Source organism: Herpailurus yagouaroundi, unplaced genomic scaffold (genome assembly GCF_014898765.1).
Source record: "Herpailurus yagouaroundi ecotype Mexico unplaced genomic scaffold, PumYag 393, whole genome shotgun sequence".
Taxonomy (NCBI): Eukaryota; Metazoa; Chordata; class Mammalia; order Carnivora; family Felidae; genus Herpailurus; species Herpailurus yagouaroundi.
The window spans coordinates 160,075-186,184 of record NW_024412610.1 but is presented as its reverse complement, the minus strand read 5'-3'; the positions used below and the strand labels follow the sequence as shown (position 1 = coordinate 186,184).

Below are 26,110 nucleotides of genomic sequence, written 5' to 3'. Positions count from 1 at the left end.
TATTTATTTATTTATTTATTTAGAGCATGCATGTGTGGGTGAGGGGGGAGAGAGAGAGAGAGAGGGAGAGAGGGAGAGATTGAATCTTAAGCAGACTCTGCGCTCAGGGCAGAGCCCACCTGGGGGCTTGATGTCACAACCTGAGACTAAATCAAAAGTCTGACACTTAATTGACTGAGCCATCCAGGTGCCCCTGTCATTTCTTTTTATTTAACCTGTGATAGGAGATAAGTCACAGAGAATGGTGTGTTGCTTCCTCCCTTTAGAATTGGTTCCCTGGAAGTAAGTATTAGAAGCCTTGAATTGATGAGAAGAAATTTGGACAAGAGGGAAGACGCTGGCAGAAGTGGAGGGGCTGTCATCTTAAGCATTAGTTACCTCCTTCCTTCTATCTGGGGTGAAAACAAGTGCATTTGCCAGGCTTTTTAATGATGCAAAAAATAGATTAGCCAGGATCACCTTCACCAAATGGGGATCTACTGAAAATCTACTTGGGAGTCTAAAGAAGGGAATAAAGAAGGGAATAAAGAGCCTCTCAGGTAATGGTCCTCCCACACTAGACTGGGCCTCATGGAGAACTGGAACAGGGACCCAACTCCAGTGACCCACTTTTTTGTTCGCCTTGATTTGCCACTAGGCTATGTGGTGTTTCCACGAACAGTTTCCCATCATAGTTGACCTCCTCTGTTTTGCATGTTGTTGTCTCCTGAAATCCATTCTCTTCCAATATAGTAGTAGAGTTCAACTGTGCACATGGTAAGCAAACTAGAGGCCACATTTCCCAGCCTGTCATATAACCAAGTTTTTGCCCACAGAATATAAGTGGAAGAGTTGGGTGAATTTCCATGACCTTACTTGTCCTCTATTTTTTTCTTTTTTTTTTTTAGGAGTATTTTTTTACTTTATTTATTTATTTGGAGAGAGAGAGAGTTCAAATGGGGGAGGGACAGAGAGACAGATGGAGAGAGAGAGAGAATCCCAAACAGACTCCTCACTGTCAGCATGGAGTCCAATGTGGGGCTCGAACTCTCGAACCACGAGATAATGACCTGAGCCAAAGTCGGACGCTTAACTGACTGAGCCACCTCGGTGTCCCCCCCGCCCCCCATTTTTTATTTCATTCCACTTACTTGGGACTGGAAGACTTTGACCATGCAGACAAGGACAATTCTCAATGGTATGGCAGAGCTACCCGATGGAAGGAGCCTGAGATCCTGAGTGATACTGATGAGCAACAGTGCCCTGCCAGCCAAGGCCACCCTTGCCATATCAGCCCTGTCTGCTTACACTGAGGCTCTTATTTGGGAGAGATGTAAACTTCTACCTTATTTAAATCACTGCATTTTGGGCTGTCTTTATGTACAGCAGTTTAGATTAGACCTTGATAAGCACATGTCTGTGGGTGGTGCCTTTGGCTCTCACATTGATTTCTGGCTAAGTGTATTAGTTAGAAACATGTTTGGCTGCTAAAACAAAGGCTAGAACAACAGTGGCTTACATGGGCTGAGCATAAGTGATCCAGGGGAGTCATGGTAGGCCTGCAAGATTGGGGAGCAGAACTTCTTTAATTCTGTTTCTTTCTCATCATCAACATGTGACTTCCATCTTGTGGTCTAAGGTGGCTGTTTTGGCTTCTACCCATCTGTCTGCATTCCAGCCAGGAGGAAGGGGAGAAGAAAAAATGGAGGAGCACATCCTGTAAAAAAAAAAAAAAGTTTATTTATTTTTGACAGAAAGACCAAGGAGGGGGGAAGTGCAGAGAGAGAGGGCGACAGAGGATCCAAAGCCAGCTTTGTGCTGACAGCAGAGAGCCTGATGTGGGGCTCAAACTCACAAACCATGAGATCATGACCCGAACTGAAGTTGGATGCTCAACTGACTGAGCCATCCAGTGTGCCCACACACCCCTTTCTTTAAGAGCATACTCCAGGGGTCCAGTGGAAAACTTGCAAGTTTTAATACTTAAGGAAGAAGGGATAATGGGTTCTGACACACTGCTAAGTTTATTTAACTTAACAAATGCTGAGAAAAAGTCACAAAAGAAAGACACCCTATTACTTAAAGGCAGCTATTACATATGAGCTGGGTGGATGTGTTAGTCTGCTTGGGTTCCATAACAAAATGCTCTAGACTGAGTGGCTTAAACAGAAATATATTTTCTCACAGTTCTGGAGACTGGAAGCCTGAGACCAGGGTGTCAGCATAGTTGGTTTCTGGCGAGGACTCTCTTCCTGGCTTACAGACAGTCATCTTCATGTGGCCTTTCTTCTGTGACACATGGGGATGGGAAGGAAGTGTCTAAGATAGAGAGAGAGAGAGAGGGAGAGAGAGAGAGAAGGAGGGGGAGGAGGAAGAGGGAAAGAGTGAGGGAGGGAGAGAGAGGGAGAGAGAGAAAGAGCACTCTGGTGTCTCTTCTTATAAAGACACTTGTCCCAGGGCACCTGGGTGGCTCAGTCGGTTAAGTGTCTGACTTCAGCTAAGGTCATGATCTCGTGGTTTGTGAGTTTGAGCCTCACATCGGGCTCTGTGCTGACAGCTTGGAGCCTGGAGCCTGCTTTGGATTCTGCGTTTCCCTCTGTCTTTGCCCTGCTCGTGCTCTGTCTCCCTCTCTCTCAAAAAATGAATAAACATGGCACAAAAACAGACACATAGACCGATGGAATAGAATAGAAACCCCAGAACTAGACCCACAAACGTATGGCCAACTCATCTTTGACAAAGCAGGAAAGAACATCCAATGGAAAAAAGACAGTCTCTTTAACAAATGGTGCTGGGAGAACTGGACAGCAACATGCAGAAGGTTGAAACTAGACCACTTTCTCACACCATTCACAAAAATAAACTCAAAATGGATCAAGGACCTGAATGTGAGACAGGAAACCATCAAAACCTTAGAGGAGAAAGCAGGAAAAGACCTGTCAGACCTCAGCCGTAGCAATCTCTTACTCGACACATCCCCAAAGGCAAGGGAATTAAAAGCAAAAGTGAATTACTGGGACCTTATGAAGATAAAAAGCTTCTGCACAGCAAAGGAAACAACCAACAAAACTAAAAGGCAACCAACGGAATGGGAAAAGATATTTGCAAATGACATATCGGACAAAGGGCTAGTATCCAAAATCTATAAAGAGCTCACCAAACTCCACACCCGAAAAGCAAATAACCCAGTGAAGAAATGGGCAGAAAACATGAATAGACACTTCTCTAAAGAAGACATCCGGATGGCCAACAGGCACATGAAAAGATGTTCAGCGTCGCTCCTTATCAGGGAAATACAAATGAAAACCACACTCAGGTATCACCTCACGCCAGTCAGAGTGGCCAAAATGAACAAATCAGGAGACTATAGATGCTGGAGAGGATGTGGAGAAACGGGAACCCTCTTGCACTGTTGGTGGGAATGCAAATTGGTGCAGCCGCTCTGGAAAGCAGTGTGGAGGTTCCTCAGAAAATTAAAAATAGACCTACCCTATGACCCAGCAATAGCACTGCTAGGAATTTATCCAAGGGACACAGGAGTACTGATGCATAGGGGCACTTGTACCCCAATGTTCATAGCAGCACTCTCAACAATAGCCAAATTATGGAAAGAGCCTAAATGTCCATCAACTGATGAATGGATAAAGAAATTGTGGTTTATATACACTATGGAATACTACGTGGCAATGAGAAAAAATGAAATATGGCCTTTTGTAGCAACGTGGATGGAACTGGAGAGTGTGATGCTAAGTGAAATAAGCCATACAGAGAAAGACAGATACCATATGGTTTCACTCTTATGTGGATCCTGAGAAACTTAACAGGAACCCATGGGGGAGGGGAAGGAAAAAAAAAAAAAAGAGGTTAGAGTGGGAGAGAGCCAAAGCATAAGAGACTGTTGAGAACTGAGAGCAAACTGAGGGTTGATGGGGGGTGGGAGGGAGGAGAGGGTGGGTGATGGGTATTGAGGAGGGCACCTTTTGGGATGAGCACTGGGTGTTGTATGGAAACCAATTTGACAATAAATTTCATATATAAATAAAAAAAAGAATAAACATTTAAAAAATTTTAAATAAAGACACTTATCCTATTGGATCAATGCTCCATATGGTCTTATAACCTTAATTCTCTTTATAGACCCTATCATCTTTAAATATAGTCATATTGGGGCTAGGGCTTCAGGATATGAATTTTGGGTGACGTGATTCAGTTCATAGCAGTGGCCTAAGGAAGGTACCCCAAATTCAGGGACTAAGTATTCAGTCAAGGTGAGGGTTCATTATGTTCTGATAACTAACAGCTCCCAAATTTCACTTGCCATAGTGGTTTGCAAAATGTGGCCATAAATCTCTCCTATTCTAGTGTGTATGCCTCTTTGCAATATGACTTTGCTATTCTTCTCATCAAGAGGTAAAGTTTCCCCCACCCTTACTAGCCCTGTGATTTGCTGTCACCAGTTGAACATGGTGGAAGTGACGTTGTGTGACTTCTGAAGATAGGCCTCAAGAGACTGTACAGCTTTTGCTTTGGATCTCTTGGAATACTTTCCTGAGACTGCTTATGCTCCGCAAGGCTAAGGATGAAAGACCATGGGAGAGAGAGAACTCTGGGTGTCCGACTGTTCTTGCTGAACTCAGCCGTCACTGCATGATGTGAGTCCAGGCAAGAGCAGCAGCAGAATCACCGGGCCAACCCACAGAATCATGAGAAAGAAGAAATCATGTTTTTAAGTGCCTAAACTTTGGGTGATATCTGTTTTTTCCAACAGCAGTGGTAATGTAATAGATTAAAACAAAGATTTGTTTTTTGCTCATATTATGTACATATCCTATGAGGGTCAGCAGAGGAGTGCTTTTGGTGTCAACTCAGGAACGTGAGCTGGTGGAGCAGCCACCATCTCGAATGTTGCCATACAGGGGGAAAAGAGCACAGTGAGGACTGCACTGGCTCATAAAGCTACCATCTAGAAATGATACATGTCACTTACATTCATATTTCATTGGCCAATGCAAGTGGATAGGGAATTTCAATCCTGCTATGTGACTGAAGGGAGACAAAGCCAGAATCTTTGTGAACATCTCCCTTAAGAGAGTTTATTTCTCTGTTAACAATATGAGTAGTAGGGCAGGGCTGGTATGACATCAACACAGCGTCAGGGACCCAGGCTCCTCTGTCTGCTTGCTCTGCCAGCCTCTGGATGTTGTGCTTGAATCACCATCAGATAGATATTTTATTTTATTTTTGTTTTATTTTAAAGTTCATTTATTTATTTTGAGAGTGGGGGAGGGGATCCCAAGCAGGCTTTGCGTTGTCAGCACAGAGACTGACGCGGGGCTCAATCCCATGAACTACAGGATGATGACTTGAGCCGAGATCAAGAGTCAGGCACTCAACAGACTGAACCACCCAGCGCTCCTACCATCAGGTGTATATTTTAGCCTACGGAAAGGGGAGGATACTCCCCTTTTATTTTAGGGGCATAACTTGGAAGTTACATGTATCAGTTCTGCTCAATTCCTATTGGCCAGAACCAGGTCACCAGTTACCTAGCTGCCGGGGTAGCTGGGAAATGTAGTCTTTGGCTAAGTGACTATGTGTCCTGCTAAACATCTTACTGTAGAAGGAGGGAAAGAGATACTGGGTGCCAGGGAAGCACCAGCAGCTGTGCCACAGCAGCAGCTTTGGGACCCCCAACACCGAGGGTATCATGGTCTTCCTGCATTCAGTCAGTTTTGTCCAAGTGTGAGCCCTATTTTGCATATGTATTTAGAAGAAGTTATTTGTGTGTATGTATATATATATGGATATATATATAATTTTAAATTCTAGTTAACATACAGTGTAATAATGATTTCAGGAAATAGAATAAATAAAATTTAGTGATTCGTCACTCGCATGTAACACCCAGTACTCATCCCAACAAGTGTCCTTCCTTAATGCCCATTACCCTATTAGCCCATCCACCCACCCAACACCCCTCCAGCAACCCTCAGTTTGTCCTCTGTGAGAGTCTCTTATGGTTTGCCTCCCTCTCTGTTTTTATATTATATTTGCTTCCTTTCCCCTATGTTCGTCTGTTTTGTTTCTTAAATTCCACATATGAGTGAAATCATATAGTATTTGTCTTTCTCTGACTGACTTATTTCACTTTGCATAATACCCTCCAGTTCCATCCACATAGTTGCAGATGGCAAGATTTTATTCTTTTTGATTGCCAAGTAATACTCCATTGTGTATATATACACGCCACACCACATCTTCTTTATCCATTCGTCCATTGATGGACATTTGGGCTCTTTCCATACTTTGGCTATTGTCGATAGCACTGCTATAGACATTGGGGGTGCATGTGCCCCTTCGAATCAGCATTTTTTGATCCTTTCGGTAAATATTTAATAGAGCAATTGCTGGGTTATAGGGTAGTTCTATTTTTATTTAAGAAGTTATTTGTAAATCAAAAGAATTTTCACAAACTTAAATGATTACTTCAGAGATGTTTCACATCTATCTGTTTATTTATTTATTTTAAGAGAGAGTGAGCATGTGGTTGCATACGTGTGAGTGAGGGAGGGGCGCCCCCCCCCCCAGAGAAAGAGAGAGAATACCAAACAGGCTTCATGCTCAGTGCAGAGCCCTACTTGGGCTTGATCCCATGACTCAGATCATGACCTGAGCTGAAATCAAGAGTCAGACACTCAACAACTGAGCCACTCAGGTGCTCCATTTCATCCTAATTTTTTTATTTAAAATTTTTACTTATTTATTTATTATTATTATTATTTTAATGTTTATTTTTTGAGAGAGAGAGAGCCCATGTGAATGAGTAGGGGAGGGGCAGAGAGAGAGGGAGAGAGAGGATTTGAAGCAGTCTCTGTGTTAACAGCAGAGAGCCCAATACAGGGCTTGAACTCATGAACTGTGAGATCATGACCTGAGCCGAAGTCAGACGCTTAACCAACTGAGCCACGCAGGCGCCCCCATCTTTATTTTTAATTGATCTTATTTATTCATATCCCACATTGTTTGACAAAGTATTAAAGAGACTTCTGTGGATAGGGGGGGTAACATGTTAGCTTAGAGTTTCTTTCATTCCGGCATTTCATACAACTACAGGGTGTAATTTAAAGACATATCCAAAATCCCCAAATACTTTTGTTCCTTTGGGTAACCAATCCCAGACTTAATTTATTTTATGAGTGGGAATTTTTTTCTACTGGATTTCCCGTAGAAGTGTTTTACACATCTTGCAGTCTCCAAAACTAAGCATTGATTTCATTTTTACCTCCACATTTCACTCTAGAGGTTGCAAGGAAGAACAAGATTGTGATTCTTCCAATTTATCAAGACTGTCTGAGAAAATTAGCCTCCATTCCTTGGAGATTTATGTTCAAGAACACAGTGCTGTCCCAGGCTCTCAGGAAATAAAGTCCACTTGGACACCCAAGAGAACACTGAAACTTTACTTAAATAAACAATTTTGCAATATCTTGGATGGTTTGTGGGTTTGCGTGCTTGAGACGACGCATGCAAGAGCATGTGTGTGTGTGTGTGTGTGTGTATGTGTGTGTGTGTGAGGGGTGTGCAGGCTGAGAGCGGTAGGAAAAGCTTATAGTGCAGAACAACTGACTAGGATATGTGGGGATTAGGGAGATGGGCAAGGGCTTCACCCTCTCAGCTCAGTCTCCAATCCCTGATTTTTTTCCATGCTAAGAGCACATCCCCCTTGCCACTCCCTAGTTGTCCCTCTCTGGCAGCAAATAAAGCAGCTGCTGAGCCAGCTCTGGGTTTCGGGAAGTCAGATGACCTTTTCCCTCTGCGGGCTCTCTGCCTCTCTCTGCCTCAAGGTGGACACCATGGACCCACTGATGGCTTTCCTTTGCCTGTTGTCCCTGTACCCAGGTAGGAGCAGGGGAGGGGAATGCTGGGGTCCCTGTGCTGCCCAGGTTGAGTTCCCACTTGTAAATGGACAATCTCTCTTGCTTTCCTTTTCTCATCTTTTCTCCATTTCTGTGTTGTGTCCCACACTCACAGGCTTGGCTGCAGCCACCCCCTCTTGCCCTCAGAACGTGAATATCTCTGGTGGCACTTTCACCCTCAGCCATGGCTGGGCCCCTGGGAGTGTCCTCACCTACTCCTGTCCCGTGGGCCGCTACCCAGTCCCAGCATCGCGGCTGTGCAAGAGCAACGGACGGTGGCAGACCCTGAGATCCACCCAGCTGACAAAGGCGGTCTGCAAACGTGAGGCTCTCTGTGGTCCTTGCTTAGGGTGCCCACCAGTGGCTTCTCCAGATCTTCCATTTAGGAGTTGCTCAGGGTGGGGCTTACCCTGACTAGGTGATGTGCAGGGATGGCCGAGATGCTTTTCCATGGGGCTTTTCAGCATAGTGGGAAAATGCCCATTGTCCATAGCAAGGCGTTAGAGGAAGACTTTGATGGAGATTGTGGGGTACTAAAGCCGGATTTTTTTAAACACTTTGGATGATTTTTTTTTTTTAATATTTAACAATTGACTGCATAGTCCCAATCATTCAGAATATGTGCCGGAGTCCCTTGTCGTGCCAGGTGTTATGCCTTTGGTTGTCCACTTGTGGGACATCTGAGGACCTCAGGGGAGAGGCTGGGGTGACCATGCCCTCAGAGGGCTGAGAGAAGTGGTTATTTATCAATCTATTAGGTTGAACTGTGTGAAATTGCCAAAATTCAACCAATTGCCACAAGCAGCGATTTCACATACAACAACCCAATATTTTGACAACCAGTTGGCTATTCCCATGCACCCAAAATGAGCATCCCTCAGCCCAGGTGTTATCCATCCATGCCTATATTCTCATTCCCTTCTCTCCCTCCAGCTGTTCGCTGTCCAGGTCCTGTTTCCTTTGAGAATGGCATGTTCACCCCACGGCTCGGGTCTTACCCTGTGGGTGGCAACCTGAGCTTCGAGTGTGAGGACGGCTTCACACTGCGGGGCTCGCCTGTGCGCCAGTGTCGCCCCAATGGCATGTGGGATGGGGAGACAGCTGTGTGTGACAATGGTGGTGAGTGCCCTGACTGATGGCTGTATGGCGGCTGGGGTCTCCTGGGAAACTTGGAGTAAGATGTGTGCCCGGGGGGCCTCTGTGGGGACAGGGGCCTCGTGTTTCCGATGCCAAAATAATATTTCCTGAATTTTGGTAAATTGAGGTCTACAGGTCACACATCACCAGCCTGCAGGGAGCCTGGCTGAGGCAGGTGGTGCTAAGCCTCGGATCCAACATGAAGGCTTCACACACTCTGTCCAGCTTTTCCAAATACCTCAAAGCAAGACTAGTGCTGTGCTTAGTGCCTGCCCCTGCTGCCAGTTTGGGCCCAAGCCTGGCTCTGACTTGGGCAGCCTTTGGCCATGTTATTTAACCTCTCAGTGCCCCAATTTTCACATCTAAAATGGAGATAGTAAGAGTGGCCACCAGATGAGGTTGCCATGTGGATTAAGTGAGTTGATGTTAGTAAGTGTCTAGAAGAGTCCCTGGGGTCTGGTAAGTGACACATATACTTTTGTCATGGTTATTACTGGCCCTGTCAATGGTGGGGAGGCTCTGCTTGATAGAAGTGGGGCTCCCAGGAGTCTCTGGAGCCACATTGCCTGTGGGTTTTGGGAGCTTCCTGGGTGATAGTTCTGAGCACATAATACAGAAGACACGGAGTCCACGAGATGGTAGGACCATACCGTGACCCAGTGGGCCAGCCATTGGCTCTCTACTTATATTCATGACTCTGCCAAATAGCCATTGATTCAAACATAAATAGAATCGATTTGAAAATTGAGGTGCAATCTACCTAAAGTGTACAAATCTTAAGTATTCAGCTCTGTGAGCTTTTGCACATGTACCCACCAGTATAATCACCATTCAAGGTAGAGAACACGTCCGGCAAAATAGGAGGCTCCTCCTGTCCACTGCTGACAGCAGGGTCACCACTCTGACTTCTGTCCCCATAGTTTATTTTAGTTCATTCTTACATTTCATACAAGTGGAATCATATAGAATATGTTCTTTTGGCATCTGGCTTCCTTTACTCAACATTCTGCCCGTGAGATTTATCCGTTTGTTATTTTTTATTGCTGTGTAGTTTCCTTATACAAATAGATTATAATTTACGCATTCTCTTGTTGATGGGCATTGGGGTTCTTTCCAGTTTGGGGCTATTATAAATAAAGCTCTATGAGCGTCCTTATACATAACTGCTGGTGCACATATGAACTTTCTTCTCTTGAGCATGTTGTCTAAGAGTGGAATTGTCCACTCGCAGATTGGCATTTGTTTAGTTTTAGTAGAGGCTCCAGCAATGTATCTGAGTGCTGGTTGCCTGACATCCTCTCTGACACTTGGAATTATCTAAGTTTTAGCCATCTTGGTGGGTGTGTAGTGATGCCTCACTGTGGTTTATGAAGTGCAAATAGTATCTGTGGTGGTGTAGGGCTTGTCAGCTAGCATCTTCCCTGGGGCTCTGGGACGGATGCAGGCTGAGTCCCTGGGTTGGGACTGGGATGCTTTAGCTGGCATCTGAGGCCACTGAGTTCTAAACATTTTGCCCTATTAAGATTTTCCACACATACCCTTGGGAAGCACAGTTGTGGTGTCTCCCAAGGAGGAGGCCAAATGACCCACAGAGCCTCCACAGGTCTGGAGAGGAGGAAGAGCCCCGAGGGAGAAAGTGGGTGAGCGGGGCCAAAAGGCTGAGGAGGGGTGCCCCTGCTCACTGCCATCTTCCTTTGTTCACTCACAGCTGGCTACTGCCCCAACCCGGGCATCTCGGTGGGCGCTGTGCGGACAGGGTCTCGTTTCGGCCTTGGAGACAAAGTCACCTACCGCTGCTCCTCAAATCTGGTGCTGACCGGGTCTACGGAGCGGGAGTGCCAGAGTAATGGGGTCTGGAGTGGGACGGAACCCATATGCCGCCGTGAGTAGCCAGCTGCCCTGACCCTCCAGAGATTCCCTGGGCATCCTACCCCTGACTCTGAGTGACCTCAGTGGCTCTTCCCACAGAGCCCTACTCTTATGACTTTCCTGAGGATGTGGCCCCTGCCCTGGGTGCCTCCTTGTCCCACCTACTTGGAGCCACCAATCCCACCCAGAAGAGAAAAAGTGAGTGTTTGGGGTGGGGACAGTAGGGTGCTGGGCCTGGGATTGGAGGAGCAGTCTTCCCAGAAGATGCTCAGAGCTTCCAGAAAGCTCAGTGGCGGCTGAACTGACTGGAGGGGAGGCAGGGAGGCCCTATCCCTTAGCAAGAGGGCTGGTGGGAGGTGACGATGTGAATCAACCCCTTCCATGTTTCTCACAGAAAGCGTGGGCCGTAAAATCCAAATCCAGCGCTCTGGTCACCTGAACCTCTACCTGCTCCTGGATGCCTCTCAGAGTGTGGCCGAAGATGACTTTCACATCTTCAAGGAGAGCGCCAGTCTCATGGTGGACAGGGTCAGGAAATCGGAGTCTGTTTACAGAGGAGGCCTTCCTATGCCCACTGTCTCTCTCTGGTTCCTTCCCTTCCTCAGAGTCCCACTTACAGCCCACTTCCTCCAAAAAGCCCTCCTAGAGTATGGGGTGGATTCAATTTATAGGATCGCACAAACACTCCTGGGATACTTACTATGTGTCAGGCACTGTGCTGGGTGCTGGGTGCTGGGGGACATCAAAGATGAACAAGGCTGAGGTCCTACTTCCCAGGAACCCATCATCTAGAATGGTGGTCTCCACAGAAGGGTATACAAAATAATCCAGTGCGGTATGGTAGACAAGTACTGGTATCCTTGTTGAATAATTTCAATTTAAATTAAACTGATAACTTAATACTTAAGATTTTCCTTTAAAAATTCCAAATTTTTAAATATTTAAAATGTGTATAATATATTTGAATGGCATGCTTTATAAATATGAGTCACTTTTTATAAATATATATACCTATATTTGGATATGTGCTCAAAATGTTTTTAATGATGAGATGCATGAACAGGAGAGTTTGGAAGCCACTTAGTATAGATTCTTTGCCAGCACTTTGCCTGGTAACTTTTCACAATAGTTTATGTAGATATATGTTTTCCTTCCCACCTACAGTAAACAAGGCAGTTTACCTACAGTAAACAAGGCAGTTTTTATGCTCCTTAGAGTCTCTTAAGATCTGTAGTATCTCACTAAGCTGTGGGGCAGCAAAATCTGCCAGTTAGAGAAGTGCCTCAGATTCATGTGGACAGGTGCAAATTCGACCTCCACTTTGCACCAGTGGTGTGATCTGGGGCAAGGCAATAAGCTTCAATGTCCTCATCTGTAAAATAGGGCCTTCTCACCCCCTCCCAGAATTGATGTAAGGATGCATGAGGAGTGAGTGAGCCTATCAAAGACAGTAGATGGTCCACAAATGTCAGTTTCCTGGCTCCCTGCAATCAGCAGTCTCTTAGTAAGTGACTACTTGTGGCCTTTGCCTCTGTCAGCCTTGGTCCAGGCTCTCTGCCTCCTCTGGAACCTTGGCTTGCTCTCTAACCCTCTCTTCTTTGGCCTCTCACTTGCCCTTCACAGATTTTCAGCTTTGAGATCAATGTGAGTGTCGCCATAATCACCTTTGCATCAAAGCCCAAAATCATCATGTCTGTTCTGCACGACAACTCGAGGGATGCGACTGAAGTGATCAACAGTCTGGACAATGTCAACTATAAAGGTACAGGTGTCATCAAATGAAGGCGATGAGGCAGGGGGGAGGATAAGCTGTCTGCGCCTGCAAAGAGATTCGGGACAAATTAGAGAGCGAGGCCTTTTGGTGACATTCAAGTCTCAGGGCTCTGGGGCTCAGGTTCCTCAGGTGGGGATAGCTTCCAAGTCAGGTTCGTGGTGGCTGACTCCCAGCTCCCACCAGCTCATGGCTTACTCTAATGTGCTAAATGTCCAAATCCTTCACACAGGTCTTTGGCTCCTTCCTCATGCCAGAACTACATGGGCTGGCTTTCTTGGCTCACCCGTGGAGTCTCCCCCATGTCATTATGAAACTACCCGGGTGGTAGAGACCAGATGGCTACAACCACCCAGGTTCCTTGGAAACTCCATCTTTGAATCTTGAGAGTATAGAGTGGCCACTGGGTTATGCAGTCTATCTAAGGGAAAAGGTTTTTAATGTTTGAATAGGCAATGATGCCAAACCTTTGGCTAGCTAAGGTCCGAGTTTATCAAGCCAGTTGATAAATGCATTTCCAATGGTTGGGAGAAGAGAGTGATTCCCTTCTCCCAGGTGGGAAGTGTTTAAGACAGTCCTTCCTCTTCACATAATCCAGACCATGAAAATGGAACTGGGACAAACACCTATGCAGCTTTAGATAGTGTCCATATCATGATGAATAACCAGATGCAACGCCTTGGAATGAGCACGGCGGCCTGGCAGGAAATCCGACATGCCATCATCCTCCTGACAGATGGTGAGTATGGTCATCTCTGCGAGTGAGTCTGGCACAGTGGAAGGAGCACCGATGTAGTGTCAGGACACCTGCATTCTGGCTCTCCCTCTGCCACTTTGGGACTAAGTTTCTTGTTTGTGTAGTAGAAATAGTGTTGATGGTGACAATGGAATGACAATGATGATGATGATAGTCATAGCTGCCCTCCTTCCCTTACACAATGTTTATGGACAGCAATTGAAGTACTTTGTGTAAAAGTGCTTTGTGATTACAAATATCAATTATTGTTACTACCTGGGAGGTTGCCTTGAGTCAGCTGGTGGGGGAGGGGGTTGGCTTTGGGGCAGGAATGTCAAGGCGCACAGATAGGACAGACTGTGTAGTGGCTCTGGGCTATGCCATTTATCTCTTGATCATGTCCATAGAACTTGGTTTTCTTGCCTGTATAATTAGGATACCTACACTACCTGAGGTTTCAGGAGAATCAAATGAGATACAGTTTATGAAGCTCCTGGCCCAGTGCCTGGAATGTAGAGAATTTCAGTAAATAACATATCTTGAAACACACGCGGGAAGTGGTAAAGGTTGAGATTCCCAGGCTGAATGCCCACTCCTCCGAGACTATGGGGAGTCCGGACATACACTCCAGATGGACAATTCTTTTCCCTCCGTTCTAGGAAAGTCTAACATGGGTGGCTCCCCCAAGCTGGCTGTTGACAATATCAAAGAGATCTTGAACATCAACCAGCAGAGGAACGACTACCTGGGTGAGCCTCTACCCCGCCCCTAGCTGTGCTGCCCCTGCAGGGGCACAAGTTGGGCAGCCAGCAGTCTGGTCCACACCTTGGCTTTGTTTCCAGTGAGACCCCAGGCTGTGTCGTTCTGTGTGAAGGCAGCTTAGAGTCATACCGAACAATCTGGAGTCAAATGGCCCCGAAGTTTTAGCCTTTGAGCCTTGGTTTCATCTTGGGTTGGCCGTGGCTGTGGGCAGTTTCTGCATTTGCAGAAACTAGAGGGGGAGGGTGCTAGGACCTACCTAGCACCTACCTCAGAGGCAAATAGGGGCGAATGCTCAGCTCTTACCTAGTACAGGGGAACAGTGTATGTGAGTGGCCACTGCCACCATTGTGGCCATGAACCTCTCCAGAGAGGAAAAAGGCCTGGATTCCTTGTAGGGACTGTCCCTGGCATTTCCTCTTTCAGGGGTACAGATAACTAATGCTTTGGCAGTTGTAGGTTTGAAAGGAATAATTCCTCAGGTTCAGACTAAACACAAATTGCACTGATATTTGACCAGAAAAGAATTTCAGACAGAAGTGCTCTGGATAAGTGAGGATTATCTTTTGAGCCTCCAAGTTTCACTTTCCCCTTGGGTCCTCTCTTTCTTGTTCATGCCACCAACCCTACCTGCCCAGTAGGGGCAAGCGGATTCCTTTTTAAAACTCTAGCTTCGGGAAGGCAAAGCCCAAACTCTCCTCCCAAACTCCTTAGCGTCACTGGGCTAGAGCTAAATGCTCAAAACACCTTATTGAAAAGAAGCAGGAATTGAAGGGACGTAGTCACAGAAAACACATGGACATAATTGTCCAACCCTCACAGTGACCACTTCTGGCCTGCCTGAGGATAGATTGCTTCCTGAGAAAAGCCTTATCCCCCAGTCTATCTGAGCATCTCACTCTTTGCATGCCATCCAGGATCCTCTGGGAGTCAAAAATGGCCAAAAGGGGTGCAAAGTGTCGTAGACTCTGGGTCTAAAGTTCTCTCTTGTCTAGCAAAAGAATGGGACACAGGATTGAAAGTGAGAGATGGCTAATGTCCGGGAAAAGACCAGAGCCCTGAATAAGGTCCTTGCCCCATTTTTATTAGGATCAGAAGGCTTACAAACATGGCAATGGATGTGCACAAAGAGACAATGAATCTGTGAACATTAACTTGTGGACGTGAGGGAAAGGGGGTCTTGAGGATATTAGTGGTTGGGGGTTTGGGTTAATACAAAACAAAATCCGGGTGCCAGACAGTCGGGAGGAGGGTTGTTTACAGCCGATGTGAGGCAGCACCTCTGTTTATCTTAGCTAGCCTAGGGAATGAGACAGGTAGGGCAAATAACCTCAGGGTTGACAAGGAACCTTTTCTTTTGTTAGCCATCTCTGCTCTGGGCTCCTTTGCCTGCAGTGCAGCGGTCCATAGTCCAATTCACCAGTTTACCTAACCCAGCCCTATCCTTCTGTGAAAGCAGCTTTCTGCTATAGTACTAAATTTGGGGTGCTTTCACCCTGAATATCTAATCTTGTTCATTTCGTATTCCTATGTATTGGGCACCTTTGTGCCGTTTCTATTTCAGGCCTTTGCCTCTATTTTGGGGGCTCTGCACCCCTATTTTGTGGTACCTTTGCACCACCCTATTTCTGGCACCTTTGCACCTCCTTATTATCAGGGTGCCTTTGCACCCCCCTATTCTTGGGGTGTCAATCTGGTTTACCCAAACTCGGGTGTGAGCACTTTGAATTTGTATTTCTTTATGCCTTGTCAACCCATTGGTGTAAGCCCAGGGGATTCCTAAGCTTATGGCCCACAGCAAAGCATGGGGGAAGACTGGAGTCTGTGGGCCACCACCCCAAGGCAGCTCTGACTGGCACCCATGCTGGCTGGGAGGGAGGGCACAGATGATTGTGTGGGTCCAAATTCTCCAGTGGGAAGAGATGGCTCCAGGCCCCTCTCTCAGAGCCTACACTTTACAGAGGAACCAGATCTGAAGTTTTGCCTCCATGAATGCTCATGAACTCCTTATTCAGTCATATAAATGTGCTTACTGAAAGTCTCTCCTGGACACCATTCTAAGGATGCAGCTGTGAACAAAACAGACAAAAATATCTTGCTGGGGTTGTCATCCTGGAGGGGCCATGTATTAGTCTTCTAGGCCCGCTGCAACCACAAGCTTGCGTGGCTTAAAATAACAGAAACTTATTCTCTCACATTCAGAAGCCTAGAAGTCCAAAATCAAGGTTATCAGAAGGGCCCTGCTCCCTTTGGAGGCTTTAGGCAAAGACTCTATTTCCAAATAAGGTCACATTGACAGGTACTAGGGGTTAGGACTTTAATATATCTCTTTGAAGGACACAATTCTACCCACTGTAGGTATTAAACAAGACAAATAAGGAAACTATATGGCATGGTAGATAGTGACACATGTCAAGGTATAAAATGGAGCAGAGAGGGAATGGAATTGTCTGAGGCATTGCAGTTTTAGACAAGGATCCCAGGGAAGGCCTTGCTGAGATGGTGACATTTGAGTCAAGACTTGAAAAGGTAAGAAAGTGAGCCATGGGGACAGCCTGAGAAGGAGTGAACCAGGCAGATGCATAGCTTATACAAAAGGCCTGGGGTGGGAGTGTGCTTGCAAATTTGTGGAACTTTGAGGAGGCTCTATGGAAGGGAGTGAAGGGTGAGGAGTGGTAGGAAGTGAGTTCAGATAGGTAGTAGGGGGTGAGGGTCCAGCTCATTTAGGGCTTTGTAGGACCAGTAAATTCCAAATGATAGTTTCCTGTCTCACAGGGTAGCCCTTCAGCCACTAGATTCTGGTGATTTCCTTCTTCTCATCAGACATCTATGCCATTGGGGTGGGCAAGCTGGATGTGGACTGGAAAGAGCTGAATGAACTGGGGTCCAAGAAGGATGGTGAGCGCCATGCCTTCATTCTACAGGACACAAATGCTCTGTACCAGGTCTTTGAGCACATGCTGGGTGAGTGCGCTTTGCCCTCTTCAGAGTGGGGTGGGTGGTGAGGAGCCAGCAAGAGCTCCAGGTGGGGAACGTGCTCACAGTGCCCCTCACATACCTCTTTCCCCCTTTGCTCCCAATACCCACAGATGTCTCCAAGCTCACAGACACCATCTGTGGGGTGGGGAACATGTCAGCCAATGCCTCTGCCCAGGAGAGGACACCCTGGCATGTCACTATTAAGGTACCAGGAAGGAGGGATGGGGCTTGGATCCCAGAGGTGGAAGAAGCCATGGGCCAGAGACATAGCAGTTCCTGAAGATCACCTGTTTCCCTGCAGCCTAAGAGCCAGGAGACCTGCCGGGGGGCCCTCATCTCAGACCAATGGGTCCTGACAGCTGCTCACTGCTTCCTCCATGCTGAGAACAGCTCTCTGTGGAGGGTCAATGTGGGTAAGGCAAGGCCCACACCAGGTTCCTGAGCCCATGGCCAGGGCTGTCACCCTTTGTTCCTAGTCCCTGACCCCTTCAGGGGCCCTGGGCCAGCCTAATCTGCCATATTATTCACAGGGGATCCTAACTCCCAGTGGGGCAAAGAGTTCAGTATTGAGAAGGCCGTGATCTCCTCGGGGTTTGATGTCTTTGCCAAAAAGAATCAGGGAATCTTGGAGTTCTATGGTGATGACATTGCCCTGTTGAAGCTGGCCCAGAAAGTGAAGATGTCCACCCATGCCAGGTGCTGGAGTCTGGGATGAGAGGGCATCCTCTGGGGGAGAGTGCTCTGGGGAGTCTCAGAGGAGGGGACATAGAGAATGCGCCTGTGTGACCCTTGTCCTTCTCCCCAGGCCCATTTGCCTTCCCTGCACAGTGGAGGCAAATCTGGCTCTGCGGAGACCTCCAGGCAGCACCTGCCGAGACCATGGTGAGTGCTGGGGCTTAGGGTGCATGAGGAGCTAGGACCAGGGCTTAGGAGTGATGACATGGGCTGTGCAACAGCCCCCAATCTGGAGCCTGGATGCTGGGTAAAGGGATCAGCACCACACCCCTTTCTCCCTGACCACAGAAAGTGAACTTCTGAACAAACTGAGTGTTCCTGCTCATTTTGTGGCCTTGAATGGGAGCAAACTGAACATTAACCTCAAGACGGGGACAGAGGTGAGGATCTCAAGTCTGGGATGCTGCGGGGGAATGGGACTCCTCTGTGGCAGCTCCTCAAAAGTCTCTCTTTGTCCCTTCCTCCTCCAGCTCTGGCCGCTTTCTCCATCTGACCCTGTGTTACCCCTCCTCCAGGCCTAGTTGAACTTCTCGGTGTCCCCTGGGACTGCTCATTCTCTCCGCTCTGTTCCACCCCTGCCACAGTGGACAAGCTGCATCCAGGTCGTCTCCCAAGACAGAACCACGTTCCCTGAATTGACGGATGTCAGAGAAGTGGTGACAGACCAGTTCCTATGCAGTGGAACCGAGAATGATGACAATCCCTGCAGGGGTGAGCCCCTCCCACCCCCACCCACGAGCCTGGATTCCTGAGGGAAAGTCCACCAATGTCCCTGTGACCAGCATGCATGCCAGGGCACTGGTGCACTGCCCTGATAACAAGGGAGCAGGGTGAGTCAGGATGACAGTTTCTTGCCCCTCCTTTCTGACAGGAGAATCTGGGGGAGCAGTTTTCCTTGAGCGGAGATACAGATTTTTTCAGGTGAGGAGAGAAGGGGGAAGGAAGCTCATGGGACTCGGGCTACAGAATCTTGACCTTGAAGGAGGCTGAGGGAGGCCTTTGGATGAGCCAGGGAGGTTGAAGCTTGGAGCTGGGGCTGTGACAGCCTCCCACCCCATTCTCTCCTTCTTCCAGGTGGGCCTGGTGAGTTGGGGTCTCTACAACCCCTGTGGCAACAGCAATAAAAACTCCCGCCAAAAGGCCCCCAGGGGCAAGATCCCACCACCACGAGATTTTCACATCAATCTCTTTCGCCTACAGCCCTGGCTGAGGCAGCACCTGGAGGGTATCTTGAACTTTTTGCCCCTCTAATTGTGGTTACTGACTCCTCTGTTGTCTTGCCAGCATCTGTCAGTCTCCCACTCTTGAACTTCTATCAGACCCCATGACCTATCTATGCTCCCAGTTCTAGGACTCCGTGCAGCACATCCAAGCTGCGGAAACCCCAGGGCCCCACCCTCTGCTGTGCTTGGCTCACTCTCCTTTCATTTTCATGTGGAATTTCCCAGTTTTGAAATTAATAAAAATTGATGATTTCCTCATCTGTCTGTGTCTCTGCCTGGGGGCTGGCCAGGGGGCAGAGGATTCCAGAATGATTCCAGGAACAACAGGGAGACAGGTCAGAGACCCTGCTGGACAAATAGTGGGTGGACTCTGCTCCATAACAGAGTCAACAGGGAGTGAGCCAGCCTTATTTCTGGTCCCTAAGGGGGTGGTCTGGGATTACTGGGGAGGAACTGGAGCTGAGAGGTGGTATTGAAAGGGTAGGGCTTATGCAGTTCCTATTTCCTTGACTGGCACCTCGGTGGGGGCCCTCCCACCTGGACATTCCGGAAAGTGATGTGGGTAGGTGGGGTTAGCCACAGGTGCCAGAACACAGATTGCATAAAAGGCTGGAGGTTGTGGGGGGCAGGGGAAGGGTGTGCGACCAGGCCCAGGTCTGAAGTTTGTTTGGACATCAAGCCAGCAGACAGGCAGCACAAGCCGGGATAGACCATCTTGTCCCCATACCTGGTTTCTCTCCTGCCTTCCATCGCTATGGGGAGCAGTCTCAGCCCCCAACTCTGCCTGGTATTCTTGGTGCTGGGCCTCTTGTCTGGAGGTAAGAGAGAGGGTCACCACTCCCCCACCCCACCCCCCCCCCACTTCCTGCTGCCCCCAGTATTCCTCCTTGGCCTTGGGAGGCTGGGCTTCATCAGCCTTTTTCTTTAGGTGGGAGCATACCACCATTGACTGTGGTTGGGCCCCAAGGCTCCTGCTCTCTGGAAGGAGTAGAGATCAAAGGTGGCTCCTTCAGGCTTCTCAAGGAGGGCCAGGCACTGGAGTATGTGTGTCCCTCTGGCTTCTACCCATACCCTGTGCAGATTCGTACCTGCAGATCCACAGGGTCCTGGAGCACCCTGCGGACCCAAGACCAAAAGATTGTCAAGACGGCAGAATGCAGAGGTTGGAGGGCAGTGAGGGTGGGTACGGGTCAATGGAGGGGTGGAACAGGTGGTGGCCAGGGGCCAGACTAGCATACTATTAGAGTTGCATTGAGGCCAGGCAGGTTAGCAGGGGGAGCTGAGCAAACACAGGAGCTGTCTAGGGCTGAAGGAGGGAGAGAGGGAGGAGGAAGGGAGTGAATCTTCACTGAGCATCTACCCTGTGTCAGGCAACCCTGGCAGTAAAAAGAACACTCAGAAATTGGAAGCGAGGAGAAGCAGGAGTCATCATAGGTTGAGCATTGATGCTGTCTGTGGGACCAAGAAGGCACTGTTTCTCTGTGACAGGGTCTCTGAGACCAGGAGGGAAACTCTCAAGTGAAGCCCTTCCTTCTCAGTAACTTCTACTTGTCTCCCTCCCCCAAAGCAATTCGCTGCCCAAGACCACAGGGATTTGAGAATGGGGAATACTGGCCCCGGACCCCCTACTACAATTTGAGCGATGAGATCTCTTTCCGCTGCTATGATGGCTACACTCTCCGGGGCTCTGCCAATCGCACCTGCCAAGCAACTGGTCGCTGGGATGGACAAACAGCCATCTGCGATGATGGAGGTGAGAAGCGTCCCCTCCCCTGGTGATGGTGTCTTCTCCCTGACCATGTTCCAGCCTGAGGAACCAGCACCACAACTCTTGTGCTCTACCGTGCCATCTGGGCCTCAGGATTTGGCCCTTACCTCCATGTTTCATGCTTCTGCAGCGGGGTACTGCCCTAACCCAGGCATCCCCCTTGGCACAAGGAAGGTGGGCAACCACTATCGCCTTGAAGACAGAGTCACCTACTACTGCAACCGGGGTCTCACCCTTCGTGGATCCCAGCAGCGAACATGCCAGGAAGGTGGCTCTTGGAGTGGAACAGAACCTTCCTGCCAAGGTGACTCTTGACCCATGCCCAGGGGTCAAATCCTGCTCTTTTATCTTCATATCCCTACACCAGTTCCCCCTAATGCAACCCAACTCCTTCCTCACTTCTAAACCTGCCTGTAGAACTTCCTCCACTACTGAGCCCTTCCCATCCTGGAAACCCACCATCCCACCTCACTGGCCACTGTGTCTCTGACCCTCACACCCTTGCCAACACCCCCAGACATTTTACCTGATTTCTGACCTCTCCCAGACTCCTTTATGTATGACATCCCCGAAGAGGTAGCCGAAGCCTTCCTGTCTTCCCTGACGGAGACCATTGAAGGAGTAGATGCTGAGGATGGGCATAGCCCAGGTTTGGAGGCAGAGAGGGGAGGGAGGCAGGAAATTGGGGGAGGATGAAGGGCCAGGAGAACCATGCATGCTGGAGCCTGAATTTCTCTGGTGGCACCCAGGGGAACAACAGAAGAGGAAGATTATCCTGGACCCCTCGGGCTCCATGAACATCTATCTGGTGTTGGATGCATCAGACAGCATTGGGATTGGCAACTTCACAAGGGCCAAGAACTGTCTCAAAGACTTCATTGAGAAGGTGGGCCCCCTTCCCCCCTGAATGTGAACTCACTGCCCAGCCAGGACTAGTTCCCTGATGTTTCCAGACCCTCTGAGACACAAGGTCCCAGAAAACCTCTGGTCCTATTCTGTCCTCCTTCCCTTCCTTTTACTGGAAGCAGTTTCTTGACCTTTAACCCAATCATCCATCAGCCTCAGGGTGATCAGTCAGCCCTTGAGTCTCTGACTGTAACTTTCCCTGTCCCAGAAAAGCTGCTGACCTCTCCCAACCATAGTATTCTTTCAATGCCATGACCCGTTGCTCCCCTAACCCACAGGTGGCAAGTTATGGGGTGAAGCCAAAATATGGTCTAGTGACCTATGCTACAGTCCCCCAAATTTTGATCAGAGTGTCCGATGAAAACAGCAGCGATGCAGACTGGGTTACAAGGGCAATCGACAATATCAACTATGAAGGTCAGAGGTTAGGGAAGGGACTGGTGGGGAGTTCACTTTGGGGTCAGAGAAGTCAAAAGGTTCAGGGTTGTTGTGAGGAGGAGGTAGTGAGACCAAGTGGGAAGGCAGGGTGGACCACTTTGCAGTCTATGGTTGGACAGCAGGCTCATTGAGGAATATGGATTACTGGGAACTTGGGGGCTGAGAAGGTCACTTTGTGGTCAAAGGGAAGTCAGTGGGGTGACAACTCAAAAAACTGAAAAATGTGGTATCTCAGTTGTGATAGGCCTTGAATGTTCATAGATGACTTGGAAGACCAGGCAAGGTGAGATCTTCCTTTTTCACAGATCACAAGTTGAAGGCAGGCACTAACACCAAGAAGGCCCTCCAGGCAATTTACAACATGATGAGCTGGCCAGGGAACCAACCCCCTGAAGGCTGGAACCGCACCCGCCACGTCATCATTCTCATGACTGATGGTCAGAAGGGACCTTTTCCTGCCCCAGGCTTCCCACCCTTTCATACCAGTGTATGGCTGTTTGGTCCACATGTAACACTAGACTCATGGTTGGGGCTCTGAGCAGCACTGAGGGCCCCAACCATGTTGATCTTTCCTGTGACCCTTTACAAGGAGACACCCTTCTTAAGTCTCTCTGTCACTTCCATCCCCTTAACCTGCTTACCCAGGGGTACCTGGGTGGTGTGGTTGGTTGGGCTGAATTCGGCTCAGGTCATGATCCTGCAGTTCGTGAGTTGGAGCCCGGTTGTCAGGCTTGGTGCTGATATCTCAGAGCCTATAGCCTGCTTCAGATTCTGTGTCTCCCTCTCTCTGCCCCTCCCCCACTCTCTCTCAAAAATGAATAAACATTAAAAAATTTTTTAAATTAAAAAGCTGAAATTTTACCTTCAGCCATTAAAAACAAAAAAACAACCTGCTTACCCAGCCATGTGTCACTACTAGCCAATTTATCTTCCTTGACCCTCTTCTTTACTTGCCTCTCACCTTCACGGTCCCTGTCTCTTCTGCAGGCTTGCACAACATGGGTGGGGACCCAGTCTCTGTCATTCATGAGATCCGGAGCTTGCTGGACATTGGGAGGGATCGCAAAAACCTAAGGGAGGATTATCTGGGTGAGTTTTTGGCCTTGGACCCAGCACCTTGCTTTCTCAGCTCCTGCCCCCAGGGCTTGGACACTCACCCTCCCTCTTTCTCCCTCAGATGTCTATGTGTTTGGGGTTGGGCCTCTGGTGAACCAAGAGAACATCAATGCTTTGGCTTCCAAGAAGGATAAAGAACAACATGTGTTCAAAGTCAAGGACATGGAAGACCTGGAAAACGTTTTCAAACAAATGCTTGGTAGGAAGATACCAGGAGGGTATAAAGAGGTCAGGAAGTCCCCCAGGTATCCCAAATCACTCATACTTCCTCTCCTCCTGAAGCCTTGGCAGTCTGGGATGGCTTTCTCATTGCTCCTTCTCTACCTCAGTCACACTCTGGTCTCCTGGCACTATCCACTTCCTGATCTTAGAATCACCGAGTTCTGAACAACATTGGAGATCTTGTCAAGTCTCTCATTTCACAGATGTGCAAAGTGAGGCCAAGAGCAGCCCAGGCACAGCAAGCAAGCAAGCGTTGGGCCTGAAAACAGCCAGGTCTCCCAACTCTTAGTTCCAACTTTTTTTCACTATACTGCCACAGTTCCTTGCCCCCAACGTAAGAAAACAAATGCCCCTTTCTTTTCCTTATGGGCTTCTGCTCCTCATAGCTGTGTAGGCGGGCCTCCCCGAAAGGCCGAGCATCCCAGGTTTCAGCACATTCTCCTTTCTTGTTAGATGAAACCCGGACTCTGGGACTCTGTGGAATGGTTTGGGAGCACAAGAAAGGTAGTGATTACCACAAGCAACCGTGGCAGGCCAAGATCTCAGTCACTGTAAGCACAGCTTCCTGGTGGTGGGGACCTGTGGGAGGTGAGGTCAGGTGGAATGGGGGTAGGGGAAGGGCAAAATGTGGTGTTTGTGGAAGTTAAGCTTTCCCCCCTGCCATTCTGTTCCCAGCGCCCTTTGAAAGGACATGAGACCTGTATGGGGGCCGTGGTGTCTGAGTACTACGTGCTGACAGCAGCACACTGTTTCACGGTGGATGATCGGAATCATTCAATCAAGGTCAGCGTGGGTAAGGATGCAGTGAATCAATCCTGAGCTTCAGCTGTGCTCCCTGGGCAACACCTTCTACTTCCTCAGGAGCCCACCCTTCCAACCCCCCCCTCCCCTGGTCCTCAAAGCAGCCCCCTCCCTTGCACACTGGGCTGCTTGGGGGCAGGGCAGAAGACTTGGGAGTTAGGAAGAATGTGGAGCCAGAAGCAGGAGGCTGCCCAGAGAAGTAGGATGTCCTGACATACCCACTCTCCTACCTTAGGAGGGATGAAGCAGGACTTGGAAATAGATAAAGTCCTATTTCACCCTAACTACGACATCAATGGGAAAAAAGCAGAAGGCATTCCTGAATTTTATGACTACGATGTGGCCCTTATCAGACTCAAGGAGAAGCTCAAGTATGGCCAGACTCTCAGGTGAGCCCTCTGAACCCCTGAGGAGAAAAGTCTGGGCAAATTGGGGCTACAGGCCTGGGGCAGGTCAAGTCTGCTGTCCCTGAGTTTCCCCATCTCCCTTAACAGGCCTATTTGTCTCCCCTGCACCCAGGGAACAAATCAAGCTTTGAGGCTTCCACTGTCAACCACCTGCCAGCAACAGAGTAAGACATTCAGGGAAAGTAGCACAAGGGAATGATGCCAAAAGACAAGTGGGGGCATGACAGGGTGCTGCAGGAGCCAGCCTGGTCTCCAGCCCACAGAAAAGGGTTGAAGGACATTTGCTGAGTGACAAAGGCAATAGAGAGATGGTGGGGGGCAGAGAGAGTGCTAAAATGACCCCTACTGTCCATTTGTCCAGTGGAAGAGCTGCTCCCTGCAAAGGATGTCAAAGCTCTGTTTGTGTCAGAGTTGTCCAAAGATAGGAAGAAGTCGATGATTCGGAAGGAGGTCTACATCAAGAACGGGGAAAAGGTGAGGAATATGGGATCCTAAGCAGGTCCTCTAGGCCCCAATTCTTCCTAAGCATGCTGTTTATCACCCCTTTCTCCTCCGTGCTTTATACCTCACCTACAGAAATCCAGCTGTGAGAGAGATGCTCAATATGCCCCAGGCTATGACAAAGTCAAGGACATCTCTAAAGTGGTCACCCCCAGGTTCCTTTGCACTGGAGGGGTGGATCCCTATACTGACCCCAACACTTGCAAAGGTAAGAGAAGGCTCTTTGGTTGTGCTACATGTTCCTAAAGCCCAAGAATCGTTTTCCCTACAGCCTCTCCTCTCCTGTAGGTGATTCTGGTGGTCCCCTGATTATTCATAAGAGGAGTCGCTTCATTCAAGTGAGTTTCCCCTCTCCTGTCTGTGGGGAGATGCCAAGTGGTCAGCATGGGCCCTAAAGCAGGAGAGTTCAACGCATGTGGCTGGAAAGGGAAGGACAGAGCCTGCCTCCTTACATCTACTTCTTGAAATGGCCGGGTTGGGGCAATGTCTGGCCTGTGTGCTAGAGAGCAGGACTGAGCTGGGTCCCCAGTCTAATTCTTCTAGGTCAACTCAGATGCACTTGGGAGTAGTTGAGCTTCCTGGGATTAGGAAGGAATTCTACCAGATGATTGGTGGCATCCCCTTGCCCTCTCCAGGTTGGTGTGATCAGCTGGGGTGTAGTGGATGTCTGCAAAGACCAGAGGCGGTGGCGGCAGGTACCTGCTCATGCCCGAGACTTTCACATCAACCTCTTCCAAGTGCTGCCCTGGCTCAGGGAGAAACTCAAAGAAGAGGATTTGGATTTTCTATAAGGGATTTCCTGCTGGAAAGGGGGATGAGATCAAATTAAAACAGCTGCGACAATACC

At 48.5% G+C, this 26,110-nt stretch overlaps 2 protein-coding genes across 3 annotated transcripts in view; both read left to right on the top strand.

Moving 5' to 3' along the window:
• Window positions 1-19,362, top strand: part of C2 (complement C2) — a 43,460-nt gene extending 24,098 nt beyond the window's left edge. The window contains exons 1-18 of one of the 2 annotated variants that reach the window (XM_040463374.1): window positions 7,717-7,878; window positions 8,011-8,217; window positions 8,829-9,014; window positions 10,741-10,914; window positions 11,001-11,099; window positions 11,296-11,429; window positions 12,525-12,663; window positions 13,271-13,411; window positions 14,068-14,157; window positions 16,991-17,131; window positions 17,257-17,351; window positions 17,448-17,559; window positions 17,677-17,842; window positions 17,952-18,028; window positions 18,170-18,261; window positions 18,466-18,592; window positions 18,753-18,802; window positions 18,956-19,362. In XM_040463374.1, the coding sequence (XP_040319308.1) occupies window positions 7,779-7,878; window positions 8,011-8,217; window positions 8,829-9,014; window positions 10,741-10,914; window positions 11,001-11,099; window positions 11,296-11,429; window positions 12,525-12,663; window positions 13,271-13,411; window positions 14,068-14,157; window positions 16,991-17,131; window positions 17,257-17,351; window positions 17,448-17,559; window positions 17,677-17,842; window positions 17,952-18,028; window positions 18,170-18,261; window positions 18,466-18,592; window positions 18,753-18,802; window positions 18,956-19,132 (2,307 nt within the window). In that variant the 5' untranslated portion in view covers window positions 7,717-7,778 and the 3' untranslated portion in view covers window positions 19,133-19,362. Of the gene's footprint in view, window positions 1-7,716; window positions 7,879-8,010; window positions 8,218-8,828; window positions 9,015-10,740; window positions 10,915-11,000; window positions 11,100-11,295; window positions 11,430-12,524; window positions 12,664-13,270; window positions 13,412-14,067; window positions 14,158-16,990; window positions 17,132-17,256; window positions 17,352-17,447; window positions 17,560-17,676; window positions 17,843-17,951; window positions 18,029-18,169; window positions 18,262-18,465; window positions 18,593-18,752; window positions 18,803-18,955 lie in introns of those variants that run through there. The other variant, XM_040463375.1, reaches the window with a different exon arrangement.
• Window positions 19,363-19,726: 364 nt separating this feature from the next.
• CFB (complement factor B) lies at window positions 19,727-26,108 on the top strand. Its single transcript, XM_040463376.1, has 18 exons — window positions 19,727-19,922; window positions 20,033-20,266; window positions 20,672-20,857; window positions 21,003-21,176; window positions 21,420-21,521; window positions 21,622-21,758; window positions 22,057-22,195; window positions 22,522-22,653; window positions 23,204-23,305; window positions 23,394-23,531; window positions 24,008-24,105; window positions 24,230-24,347; window positions 24,591-24,744; window positions 24,850-24,926; window positions 25,124-25,236; window positions 25,339-25,471; window positions 25,552-25,601; window positions 25,899-26,108. The coding sequence occupies exons 1-18, from the start codon at window positions 19,859-19,861 to the stop codon at window positions 26,052-26,054; spliced, it is 2,307 nt and encodes a 768-aa protein (XP_040319310.1). The 5' UTR covers window positions 19,727-19,858; the 3' UTR covers window positions 26,055-26,108.
• The last annotated feature ends 2 nt before the right edge of the window (window positions 26,109-26,110 follow it).

Excerpts from the sequence above, each read along its gene's own strand:
- CFB (XM_040463376.1), top strand. The coding sequence starts at position 19,859 with ATGGGGAGCAGTCTCAGCCCCCAACTCTGCCTGGTATTCTTGGTGCTG. Across the intron at positions 21,759-22,056 it reads TCAAAGACTTCATTGAGAAG|GTGGCAAGTTATGGGGTGAA; the intron begins GTGGGCCCCCTT and ends CCTAACCCACAG. Across the intron at positions 22,196-22,521 it reads CGACAATATCAACTATGAAG|ATCACAAGTTGAAGGCAGGC; the intron begins GTCAGAGGTTAG and ends CCTTTTTCACAG.